Source organism: Tinamus guttatus, unplaced genomic scaffold (genome assembly GCF_059628265.1).
Source record: "Tinamus guttatus ecotype Peru unplaced genomic scaffold, ASM5962826v1 Tinamus_guttatus_pri_ptg000117l, whole genome shotgun sequence".
NCBI classification, from domain to species: domain Eukaryota; kingdom Metazoa; phylum Chordata; class Aves; order Tinamiformes; family Tinamidae; genus Tinamus; species Tinamus guttatus.
In genome coordinates, this window is record NW_028288651.1 from 542,631 (window position 1) to 555,951 (window position 13,321).

The window sequence follows — 13,321 nt, forward strand, 5'->3', positions numbered from 1 at the left end:
TACCAACCTTATAGACTTACTAGTTTCAGGATAGTGTTAGAACAGATAAGCTGTTTTTATCTGCACACACACACTCAGACATACAACGGAGATGCTTAAGTACAGACCATCTACCACTTATATAGAAGCAAAAATCTTTTCCAGGAAGAATTTTCATATTTTCTATACCATTTGCTTTATAGAAAAGAAGAGGCTGAACTAGGTATAGCTGTTGTTTAAAAAGCATGCAAATTTTCTTCAAAAGAAAGGAGCCAGTATTATTCTCATCAACTGAAGGTGTCTGAATCATTAGTTTTGTTCTATTCTTGTGCCGCCTCTCAAACTCTCTCCTCAGCAGAGCGGCATTTACAAGAGGAGCAGTCTGCTACTAATCTTAATTACAGTTCTTACTATCTCTTTCTCTTGAGACACAGAGATGGATAAATTGGACAAACAGGAAGGGAAGCAGCACCCAGGTTACATAATTGGGGTTATGCAAATCATACCTACAGCCCAGGATCCTGAACTTCAAAGACATTCCAACTCCTCATTATCCCTCTGGAAGGAGGCCCCTTGTTCTCTTTTTATTTAAATAAGCTGGCACAGCACTTGGAATGATTACTGATGAGAAGAACCAGTTAATGCAGCTAATATGGCTGGGATTTTTTTTTTTTTTGAGAAAGAATTATGAATACAATCCTGAGCCTAGTGAAATTGGTCTGAAGATTCCCAATTGTCACTAGACAAGACCATGAACAATTAATAGCCTAGGAAGTGCACAGGACCAAATTCACCTTTGGCCATATAAAGTAAACTTTAAAACTCCTCTGTAACTTTAAAACTCCTCTATACTCTATTTGGATATTTGAATCTACAGCCCTTACACAATTCCACTTAATTTTCTTCCTACACTGAGAACTAAGCTAGATGAAGCTGAAGAGAAAAAGCCCCTGAAACTTTGTATTTCAAATTAATATTCAGGATAGAACACATAAATAGTTACTCTTAACTGTCAGTTCAAGAAATACAAGGTTGGCTGGGCAATGAGTATTTTCAGTATCACTCCAAATAAGTCAAAGCCAGCTGGAAGAAATTTTACTTCCCCATCAGTAAAAAAAAAAAAAAAAAAAAAAAAAAAAAAAAAAAAGCTTCAAAGATAGCATGCTATGTTCTGAAAACCAAATGCCTCTTCCCTGTAGAAGATCTTTCTTCTCAATTTAACTGTCATTTTTAAAATGCAACATTCTTCAAAGAACATTTTTCCTTCTTAAATAATTGGGAGGCGGGGGGGTAGAAGAGAGAAGGAGATGTCAGGAAATTCTGCATTGTTCTTCGACACACTTTAAGCACAGCTGTAGGAGCAGAAAGTCACAGCAATCCAACTAAGAGGCTCAGCTCTTGTTAGTTAACTAAACAGGAAATCAAAATTGTGGTGACTGGCATAAGGAATCTGAAACATCAGCTCACATAGCTCAATGATTCTACATGACAGAAGCCATGGAGAGCCACCCGAAGGACAATATCGCACCAAAGAGTCTAAACAAGAACTACTACCACTGCCCACCACCCCTCCCTTTTTATTTAATAATAATTAAAAAAAAAAAAAAAACACACACACACAAACACACACCAAAGCAGATATTCTAGCTCAGACACAATAAAAAAAGAAATGCTTTGCCATTAAGTTACACCAGTCTGAAATCCTAACCTGATTTTCAACTGCAGACAATACCGCTACTCATTCAAAATCCACATATGTTGATTTGCAGCATTAGGACAGCTGCTACATTCCAGTAGGCAAGTGATGCCTATTCTTCACAAGTAACATTTTATCATAAAGCAGACATATACACACACATTAAAAAAAAGATTTAAAATATAGCATAAGTTTAAAATTCTCCAAAACCTAAACTGGCTTAAATGTATAATAGCAAACATTGGGAAACATGCTAAATTAGAATTTGACATTGGTTAATTCTGGAAAACAACATCTATGTCAGTGTAACATATTGAAAGAATTCCAGCACGGGGGGTGGGAGGGGGAAGAAGTGTTTTATAATGAAAAATTACTAAGATATTTTCTCCAAGGAGGTAATGATACAACATGACTGTCCAAAGAAGATTTTCAAAAGAAAATGTATACAAAGAACAAATTCAGGCACTTTTATTGCATTTCAGTTCAGAGTGAAGCAAAAAGCTAAAAATTTAGACTTTATAGAAACACTTTCTTGACATGAGCTTTTAGTACTTGAACACTTCAAGCCCATACACATCTCAGCCATTACCATGCAGCTCTAATTTTACCTTAGGTTTCTTATCTCCCAGATAGCTACTTGTAAGCAAGAGGTAGTTTATTTTTAAAATGTAAACATCATTCCTGTGGATTATTAAGAATAGTCACAAGAAATTTAGAATAATATTAACAAGTATTATTCATTAAATACTTTGCAAAGAGCTAAAGGCTTCAGATTTCCCAGCTTAGCGCCAAATCCAGGAAAAGTTAAAAAAGAAAAAAAAAATAATTCTTCAGTGTGTTAAACTCTTGTTTACAGAGGCTGATTGCATTTCTCTGAAACATCTTTGGTATGGGAAAATATGCTGGAATTACATAGCTGAGAGAGTGAAGCTTACCAACATTAAAAAGTCACTTTTACTTAACCAAGTTGACTCCCTCCCTGCAGACACTAAAACTAACTCCCAGCAAAGTGTATTCCACGGGAATACACACAAGACACCTCAGAAAAACCTTGAAGGCAACACTGAATTTTCTTGTTCAAAGAATGAACTTTTATGCCTGAACCAGTCCTGTAACATGACTTCATAGGGTGCAAATCTTCAATGAGTTCTAAAATACAACAGAAAATAGTGCCACAGGAAGCTGAAAGCAAATATACATGTGGATCTAAATATAAATTGTCAACGTTCCATATTTTGCAAGCAATGAAATATTGAAGACTAAGAAATGTCCTCACTTTTACTGTGCAAGGCAAATAGAAAGCTAAAAGACACTTTTGAAAGTGACTTTAGACTAAAAGTCTAAAATACTATAGTAATAGCTTAAACAGCTGATCCAAAATGACCATCCCTCAGATCCATAAGAAAATAAAACTGTGAGCATTTGGGATGCAGTGTCCCGCCAAACTGCACTACTGAGTCTAACAAGTAGCACTTCAGGACTGTCAACTCTGAATTTCCCAGACATGGATGTTCTGTACCTCCCTCTCTTTTAAACAGCCATGTGGATAATAAAGAAGCCTCTCTATTGTAGTTTTATGAAACTACTAAGTCATTTTCCATAGGGAAGAAATATATTGTTTCTTTTCTGTATTATTAAGCAGTGCCTCCATAAGAATTATATAGTGCTTTAAAGATCAGTCTGCCAGTGTCCTTCCTACAGAAAAGACGGATGTTTTAACTGCACAAGGTCTTTCAGGTATACCAGCATGTGCATGTTCATACACAAAATCAATAAATAAGACAGCAAAGCAATAGCTGCTGGTGGGTTATGAAAAGAAGGGCAGTATCAAAACACACTAAAATGAGGCAAGGGAAAGGGTAAAGTCGCATTTCATACTGCTGCAGTGAAGAGACGCTGCTCCTGGGGGCACCAGTTTAGGTACTATACGCTTGGTGTATATATAGTAACTCTTCGGCACACCACATGGAAGCCTCCTGCATTTGCACCTCACACCTACTCCAGCTGTGGACGCTAGCCAGGAGCAGACCCAAACTTGAGAGAGCTGCAGAGGCCATTGCAATTGCCGGCTGCCACATGCCAGAGCACGGTTGCAGCCACGGCAGCATTCCCGCACTATCTGCACCGCTCCTCCTGCCGTGCGCACTTTCTGCCCTGGGGCCTCCCGAGTCTGCCTGCCTTTGGGAGGTGCTAGGCCATGTCAAGCTAGATAAGCAAGCCAGCGTGTAGCGGGAGAGCAAGCCAAAGGCAGCAAGGCCATCTTAAACTTGCCTACAGAACATGGCAAGGAGTTTCACTGCTTTGGTCACAGCAAAGGAGGCTAGCTGCTGGAATTCAAAAACACTGGATGATTTAAATGAATCCGCTTCCCAAAGTAGGAGATTTTAGACATTTCCTCCCCTTGCAGGAGACAAGCACATAAATGATTACAAAGTAAATACAACATACGTCAAAGTCACATAAGGAAGGAAAAAAATTAAGATCAAGGCAACCCTAGGGAGACCTTTTTTTTTTCCTTTTAGTTTCAAGTTCACATATCAAAATCTCACTTTTCCAGTCACACCAGTAAGAAAAGTATCCATTCACATTAACACGGATTAATGTACAAGCTACGTAAGCACACACACAGTGAGGTGGATCAAAAACTGGCAGAATGGCAGAGCTCAGAGGGTCGTGATTAGGGGCACAGAGTCTCAGTGGAGGCCCAGAACTAACAACACACCCCAAACCCAGGGCTCAGGGCTGGGTCCAACCCTGTTCAACTTATCCTTCAGTGACCTGGGCGAAGGGACAGAACCCTCTCTGCAGATTTGCACGTGACACGAGCCAGAGAGGAGCGGCTGATGCACCCAAGGGCTGCGCTGCCGGTATGAAGTGACCAGGAGAGGCTGGAGAGAGTGGAGAGGAACCTCACGAGGTTCAACACAGGCAGGGGCAGGACCCTGCCCCTGGGAGGCCCAACCTCTGGCACCAGGACAGGCTGTGGGTGACCTGCTGGACAGCAGCTCTGCCAAGGACGAGCTGGAGCTCTCGGCAGACAACAAGTTAGCCAGGAGCCAGCAAGGGGCCTGTGTGGCCGGCAAGGCCAATGGACTGTGCTGGAAAGAGCGTTGCCAGCAGGTGAAGGGTGAGGTGACCTTTCCCCTCTCTTGGGGAGCCCAGGGGGGCAACATCCAGAGAGCTGTGTCCACTCCAAGACCACCCAGCACAAGAGGGACAAGTAACTACTGGAGCGAGTCCAGCAAAGGGCCACTAGGTAATTATCTGCAAAGGTCCCTTACAACCTCAACCATTCTGCGAATTTATTTCATGTTAAACAAGAACCCTAAGTCAGTGCTCTGAAGTGAGAAGCTCTTTGCAACACAGCTATTGTCTTCCAGTTTCTTCTTTGGTGCTTCTCCCCCTTTTAGAGGGCGTAGTCACCTTAATTTTAATTTATCTATGTAAGAATAGCTGCACTGATGTATTCACTATTTTCACTACTAAACAGCACAACAAATGGCTAGTGATTGAATACCTATCACATGTCAAAGCTCACTATTGCCAAGCTTACAGTCTTGTCACATAAAGATTAGGCAGCTAAATCCATGTTCTTACCCACCACACCATATCGTTTAGTGGGACCCTAGTCACCAAATGCACTTTTTTTCTCTCTCTCTCTCGTGTTTTTTTTTTTTAAAAAAAAAAAAAAAAAAAAAAACTTAGGTCACTGCAATTGATCCTGACACTAGATCTCTGTATTGGACATATCAACATTGTGTAACAAACTTTAAGACAAAGCTGGGTTCACTTCTCCTCAAAGTTTCCTGAAAAGATTACACAATCAAGAAACACCTCTTCCCAAATGAAATCTGAGAGCCTGTTGTTAAATTAACCCCCCTAATTACAATCGGCTTACTTTAAAAAAAAAAAAAAAAAAATCACCTATAGGCAACTACCTACTGAAATGAGATATACGCAGAAGTCCTCTGTCACATCAGAGGACAGAAGATTTAATTATGCCCAAGTGCCAGAATCACAAATTAAAAAAAAAATAAAAAATCACCTTTCAGCAGTAAAACTGAAAAGCCCCAGATATGCACCATACTGAACCAGACTTCAGGACCGAGTTCAAATTACTCATGCTCCTTGCTGTGCAGATGAGCTAGAACATAGCAGCAAACAAGATCTCATAGTTATTTTTGACCTAAAGTCTCAAAACAAGTAAGCAGTTTTACACTATTCTAGTCATTTAAAAACTGCATTAGTCTATTTTTCCTCTACATGCAAATTATAGGGCAGTCAAGGCCACTGGGAGAAGTTATGTTTCACAAAAATAATTTTTACAGAGCAATAAGAAATACTATAACTCATGTGGCTAGATCACAGCCCACTTCTATGGTTTTAGGAATAGTTTAGTGAGTCTGACCTAATCTGTCTCGCAGCTACACTATCACAATTATAACTGCACCATGGACTCTTATACAGTTCCATAACCCATAAAGAAATATCTAAGCAGAAAACTATTTGACCATATCCTTTTTAAGCAGTTATTAAATATTTAATACTTCGAGGTCAATGTCTTTACTTGAGATAGATTTCAAGAGAGAAAAGTTAACATGCATGACTAATCACTAATGGCCACTTCTGCTCAAACTGATGGTAGGATCAGATCCTTAAGTCTGTCAGGGAGTCTGTCTTTATTATTTTGCCCTGGAGCCTTACATCAGGAGTGCTGTTGCTAAAACAATCAGCCACACTCATGCCTTTAGAGTTCCCCAGTTCCCTTGATATGCTAAAACATTGTCTCTCCAGAAATAAGGGAGCCCCAGAGTCACGTTAGTGCTCTCTTCTCGCCCTATTCCACGGAGATTAGGCAATTCTTTTTAGAACAGATGCAATAAATCCGGCCTAGTTTTATGCCATTTTACATGATTACAAGTCCAGGATCACCAAATCCTACTGAGACAGGTTGGAGGAAATTAGAGGGATAGAGATGCTACTTGTTTTCTATCCATAGGGGGCAAGTCAGTCGACTTAAAACTATGAAGTCCAGAGAAAAGAAAGCACAACTTTAAACCATTCCTTAGGGTATTCCTAAGAGTACTTTCCTCAGGATATAAATGATAAAGCTACTTTTCTCAACCAAACACCCTAACTTCGGAGCCAAAACCCACTCTCCAGTCTGATCAGAGGAAATCCCTCTTTCCTTTAAGCCTCTCTTTCTTCCCTTTCATCACTAAGGCAGCCAGGGAAAAGCAATATGGAAGCAGAGGTAAGTTTCCAAGACAGTTACATAAAGTCACTATGATTAGATTTTTATGCTGCTTTCTTTTGCTGTTTTTGGCTGGTCAGAGACATTATATGTTGCAACCATTCTGCTACAAGCACCTGATCACAGATCCGCCAAAGAGATAGGATCTCAAAAAAGGCACTTTTGAAGTAGATGCATACTAAGTACAAGAACCCCCATAACAAATTTGTATTAGTTTAGTTCTACGTGTGCGCACAGAATAGTATTTCAATTTAGCAGTCTTGTGCCAGGAAATACAGACCCACAAGCTACATTTGCAAACAAGAGAATCGACCTGGGACTTTCAGACCTTGAAATAAAACAGTTGGAACATCAGCATTTACCAGAGAGCATTTATCATTCAGCATATAACAGCTACGTATCAATAGGCCTAGCTGTAAAACACTTGAGTGTGTTTTCCTTATAGCACATCTCATTAGAAAATGAGGCATACAATTGCCCATTCTAAAGTGCCTGTGCATTCCTGTTTGACTGTGGGAATGGAAACCATGGAAGCAATATTTCCTTCAAATCAGCTGCTGAATTCCACACTCCTAGGAGCACAGCTGAGAAACATTCAGACCAGCACCTGAAAAACTGACTTTCGGCTCCTTCCCGATCATAGCATATCAGGAATATTTCTGTCCACTCCTTAGCCAAGTACCACTCCTGTGTTTCTTTACACTGGCATCATTAATAAAACCAGAAGAGCTGACCTGACCACGCCCACGCTCTCTCCTGAATAAAGAGGAGCACTTATCTAGCGCGCTGCTTCCCTTCCCACCGTGCCACTGACATCTCTATTTTGCTTTCAGGGCTACTCACAAGGCACTAGAAACTCAGCGGTTTTCCGTGCCCTAAAGCACTGAAGTCTTGGGGTTCGGGTAAGATGCACACTGCTAAGACAATCTGGCAAGGGCATGTCCTTCCTTCCCACTACGCATCCTCTAGCTTATCTTTGGATAACATGCATCCCTGCGAAACAGGTAAAAGGAGCATTTGAACACAGGGCTAGACATTAAACAATTTTGCCTCTTTTTCTTAGAGAAATGGCCAAAACGGTTAAGAAAATAAGCAGCTCCCCGAGATTACAATAGGTACAGGGCAATTTAAGTGCCACAGAAAGTATTTTTAAAACACAGAAAAAAAAACTGCAAAGTGCTGCATAATTACAATGTGGGAGTTAACTTTTCTACCTGCACTCCTCAAAATCTGCGCTGCAAGTCTAACAGAAGGACTGCCCTTAAGAAAGCGTTTGCGCTTTTATGCTCAAGACTTTGATGGACCCATTTCAAAAGCTATGCCCTATACTGCCATACATTCCTTTGGGGTGCTACCCTAACAGAGATCTTCAGTTCCAGACACAGTAGCGGAGGAAACTGAGTGCCAGGCTTTGAATGCAAGGCAGCATCACTCCCGGGTCAGGAGTTTGTGCGCCCTGCGCAGCTGTGATTTATTTCTCAAGTTACACAGCCTTGCCTCAATTACCCTGCCTTGCCCTCAGCACTGTTACTGGGGGGGGGGGGGGGAGGGAAAATAAAAACCACCACAGCAAACAGGCACGCTAAGGCACAAGCTACCAGCCTCACAGCGCGGCTAAGCCAGAGCCGCAGCCCCGCGAGGAGCGCTGGAAACGCGCGGGAGCCGCGGCCAGGGGCTCTCCCGCCGCCGCCTCAGGCGCCCCAACGGCCGCGCCGCGCGCCTCAACGGCCGCCCCCTCACGCCAACGGCCGCGGCGCGCGCTCACCCGCGTAGAAGCGAATGAGGCAGCCGGTCTCGGAGTCCATGCCCTCCTCCTGCAGCCGCCACAGGTCACGGAAGCCCAGCTGGGAGAGGTAGTCGTTCTGGAGCTGCAGCGGCTTCTCGTGCGCCTCCAGCCGCCGGCTCGTCTCCCCGTGCAGCTGAACGTACAGGGCGGGCGGCCCCGGCGTCTCGTCCACCGCCCGCGTCGGGGGCAGCTCCGCCGGCCCGCGGTGGCCCCGGCGCGGCCCCGCACCTGCCTCCTCGCCGCTGGGCTGCACCGGCTCCACCTCCAGCTCCTCCGAGGAGGACGAGCCGCCGCCGCTGCTGTAGGGGTCCAGGCGGTCGGAGACGCTCTCGGCGCTGGGGCTGAAGCTCTCCGTGTCGGAGCCGGCCGGCCCCAGCTCGCCCAGTAGCGAGGGGCAGGACAGCGGCGGCCCCGCCAGGTAGAGCTCGCCCGGCGGCGCCCCGGGGCTGAGGTCGGAGGGCGCCGGGCTGGGCCGGGCGCCGGCCGCGTCGCCCTCCTCGGGGCAGCCGCCCAGGGGCAGGCGGCCGGGCCGCGCCGCCGCCGCGCAGTCGCCGCCAGGCAGCCCTCCCCGCGTCCCGCGGCGGCCCCGCGGCTTCTCCTCGGGCTGCGGCCGCTTGGGCGCGGGCTCGGGCGGCGCCGCCTCGGGCGGGGGCTGCGGCGGCGGCGCCCCCGCCTTGCCCAGCACCCGCACGACGCCGCTGCCGCCCCTGTGGCCGAGCTGCTGCAGGCGCGCGGCCACCTCGGCCGCCGTGGTCTCCAGCGTGCAAAGCACGGGGCGCAGGTAGCAGTTCACGTGGCGCTCGTAGACGTGCACGCAGCCCCGCTGCAGGTCCCGCCGTACCCAGTCCCGCTCGGGCGGCTGCAGGGGCTGCAGCTGCCGCGGCGGCTTCAGCAGCAGCGCCTTCCTGTCCAGGCTGCGGGTGCCCAGCGCGGCGGCGGGCGCGGCGGCGGCGGCCGAGAGGTTCCTCTTCAGCCGGCCCCGCCGCAGGAGCAGCGAGTTGGCGCCGCCCGCAGCCCCGGTGGCCGCCAGCGCCGCGGCGGGAGCGGCGACGCCGCCGGCAGCCGCTCGCCTCCTCCGCGGGCCGCCGCCGCCGCCTTTACCGTCCAGCTGCGCGGCTCCGCCGCCGCCCGACGGCTCCGCGCCGCTCTCCGCCGCCTGGCTCCGCCTGCCCGGGGAGCCGCTCCCCGCCGGCGCTTCTCTCGGTGGCTGCTCTACGGGCTCCATTGCCCGCGGGGCCGGGGATGCCGCCGCCGCCCTGCTGCGAGGGAGCCGCCCGCAGCGAACGGGCGGGCGAGGCGCCGCGTTCCCGCGCGCTTACGCAGCAGCGGGGCACATTCCGGCGGAGCCGCCTCAGCCGCGCGCCGCGAACGCCATTAGCGGGGCGGCGAGCGCGCCGCCCGCCCGCGCGCGCCTCATGAATATGGAGCGGCCCCGCCTCGGCGCCGCTCGCGGCCGTGACGCCAGCGCCCGCGCGGGGGCCGCCGGGGCGCGTAGTGCGGCGCCCCCCGCCCGCCCGCGGACTACAGCTCCCGGCAGCCCCCGCGGCCGCCCTGCCCGCCCGCGCCCCCGACCTGCGGGCGGGGCAAGATGGCGGCGAGGGCGATAGCGGGGCGGTTGGCAGTGTAACGGTCCGGGCGCGCTGTGAGCGGGTACGGGGAGCTCTGCGCCGTTCCTCGCCGTTGTGTGCCGGGAAGCGGGATTACCGACCACACTTACTTACTTACTTACTTATTTATACTGCTTAGCAGCAGTTAAATAGCAACGTTTCACCCAGGAACGTGTTTTTAAATGAATTACAGAAAAGAGAAATTGCAGAATTGCTAAACACATGTAGCAGGGGGAAAGCATGAGTTTTTATTCTGGAAAGGCAAAGTATTTATTCAGAAAACTCTCCTAAATTCTTGGACACTTTTTTAGCTGAGTAATGACAGTTGGATCACGATGTAACTGTTTGAGATCTTTCCTTTTTAATGCATTTTGTAAAACTGCAGTGACATATCTTGGCAGATATTCACCAGAAATGCTATAGACTGCAATAAAGTAGGAGTTCTGGGCAATTAACCAGTTGTGTCAATGTTAGGGGAGATAAATCTTCATCACTGACAACCTGAGATAAATTTTTGGTGTTGGTGAAGGATTTTTTTTTAGTGCATACGTACAGTATATGAACCATAAATAAACAGAAACTATTATAAAGCTAAACTTTACCCTTTCTAGAAAAGCACTATTGCTCAGTATTCACACTCTGTAAAAGTGATTTAAATGCATCACAGAAAGCAGAGTTACTCCACAAGAAACCTAATACAAATATATATATATATATATACACATACACACACACATACACATCATACAGTAGTTAAATAGTTATCTCTCTTTCAAGGGGTTTTATAATACTGAGGCTTGTGTTTGAGCTCCATACAGAAACCCCCCACTTTGAGGACAAAGCAGCCTGTAAATTAAGCGCTATGTCCTGGCCGCGCTGCTCCTGGCCACTGCCTGGAGCTGCAGTCGTGTCCTTGGCGAGGTTGCCGGTTCCACGTCCACAGTGCGCCCTCACAGAAGGGTATGGCAGCACTTGGCCATTAAAACATTAAACTGGTGTCCAAAAACGCCAGCGGCAGCAGCAATGCATACTGTAAGAGCAGCACCGAGTGTATTGCAGCCCCATGCTGACTGCTTCGTGCAACTTTTCTAATTATTTCTGCTGGATTCCCACTACCCTAATGCCACCAGTTTCACTAAGGTCACTCCAGGTCTCCTGACTTAAGTGCGGCACTCACAAACACCCTCAAAATGAATCAGGAAAGTTGTAGGTACAACTTTTGTGAACTGCCAGGCTTTAAATAAAAGACTTTCTGGAGAAGTTTGCTGACCTGGCAGGAAATTTGTTCATGTTTTGCCTTGGAGGGGAGCAGGGGCAGAGTGTTCACAGCTGCTTGCCCTGCAGGAAATGCCCAGCATGGAGCCTCTCGGATGTGGAGCCGGAGAGGAGGTCTCTTGGGGCCGTCCCATGGGGTTCTGCCCTGTGGGGCTGCAGGTACCATGTCCTCTCGCGCTGTGCATCCGTGATGCCTCCCTAACCCACACGTCGCCTTGTGCAGCACCTCAAAACAAGCTGGGCTGATCCGCCTGTGAAAGGGATGGCAAGCAGAGGATGCTGCCCTATCCGTTGGGAACTTCCCTCCAGTTTTCAGCCTGTCTTCCCCGCTGCGCTGCCCGTGCTCCCGGTGCCCTTTGGCTCCTGGAGCGTTTCGCACTTTACTCCCGCCGCACTGGGAGGCAGCAGCCGTATCCACTGGGCGCCTCCCCCGCCTCATGCGCTAGACAAAACAAGCCAAGCGCCTCGAAGACGCCTGCCCACATCGCGCAGGAACGTGCAGCCCAGGCCCTCTCGGTAGCCTTGGCTGCACTGAGCTCCTGCCAGAGCCCCTGCTCCTGTTCTCTCCGAAGGCTTCCCAGCATTCAGCGAGCAGCCTGTGTCTCCACATGGTATTTGTAGATTGAACTCTCAAGCATACCACAAAACTACTACTGTTCACTGCAGTAACAGACAGATACTTTTAATTCTCCTGGAGTGGCGAATTTTGGTAAGGATGGACTGCTGCCATGAGATGTGTGAGCTGAGCTTATGAATTTTTTTTTTTTTTTTGTCAGGAGGAAGTGGAAGGACGAGATACACACTTCCCTTTTCCAAAATTTGATCAATAATGACCATTTGGAAAAAAAATAAGCAAAATGAAACAGGATGATTCTTCAGGATCAAAGGATCAAAGGATCTTCTTCGGGATGAAATCTTCAGTTTCCTGATCAGAATCTGGCAATCTTGAGGATGAGCTTTCTGATTATAAGAGTTGTAAGCAAAATATTAGCAGTAGTAAAAGAAATTCGCCACCAGTTAGTTGGTGCGAAGCTCCCTGGCTGCAGCTCGGCCAGCAGCTGGCTCAGCCACATGGGCTGACTGCCTCTTGCAGAGTCCCTCAGTGGCAACCACAGAGCCAGTTGAGCGAGTAACTGTAGTGGTGCCTGCAGTATCACAGAATCACCCAACATCACAGGATGGTTGAGGTTGGCGGGGGTCCTCTAGAGATCATCTAGTCCAACCCCCCCTGCTCAAGCAGGGACATCCAGAGCACGTGGCACAGGGTGGCATCCAGGTGGGTTTGGAAGATCTCCAGAGAAGAAGCCTCCACAACCTCTCTGGGCAGCCTGTTCCAGGGCCCTGTCACCCTCACAGGAAAGAAGTTCTTCCTCACATGGAGGTGGAACTTCCTGTGTTTCAACTTCCACCCATTACCCCTTGTCCTGTCACTGGCCACCACTGAGAAGAGTTTCACCCCATCTTCCCTACATTCTCCCCTCAGGTACTGGAACATATTGATCAGATCTCCTCTCAATCTTCTCTTCTCCAGGCCAAACAGACCCAGCTCTCTTAGACTTTCCTCATAAGATAGATGCTCCAGTCCCTTAATAATCATCTTTGTTGCTCTATACTGGACCTTCTCTAGAAGATCCACGTCCCTCTCGTGCTGGGGAGCCCAGAGCTGCACACAATGCTTCAAGAGTAAGTTAACGCCTGTTTTACTACTTATGAAATCTGCAGGA

General features: G+C 47.7%; 1 protein-coding gene across 1 annotated transcript in view; it reads right to left on the reverse strand.

Moving 5' to 3' along the window:
- PHLPP1 (PH domain and leucine rich repeat protein phosphatase 1) overlaps positions 1-9,955 on the reverse strand; it is a 127,821-nt gene extending 117,866 nt beyond the window's left edge. The window contains exon 1 of the mRNA XM_088521338.1: positions 8,695-9,955. Coding sequence (XP_088377464.1) covers positions 8,695-9,940 — 1,246 coding nt within the window. The 5' untranslated portion in view covers positions 9,941-9,955. The remainder of the gene's footprint in view (positions 1-8,694) is intronic.
- Positions 9,956-13,321: the final 3,366 nt, after the last annotated feature.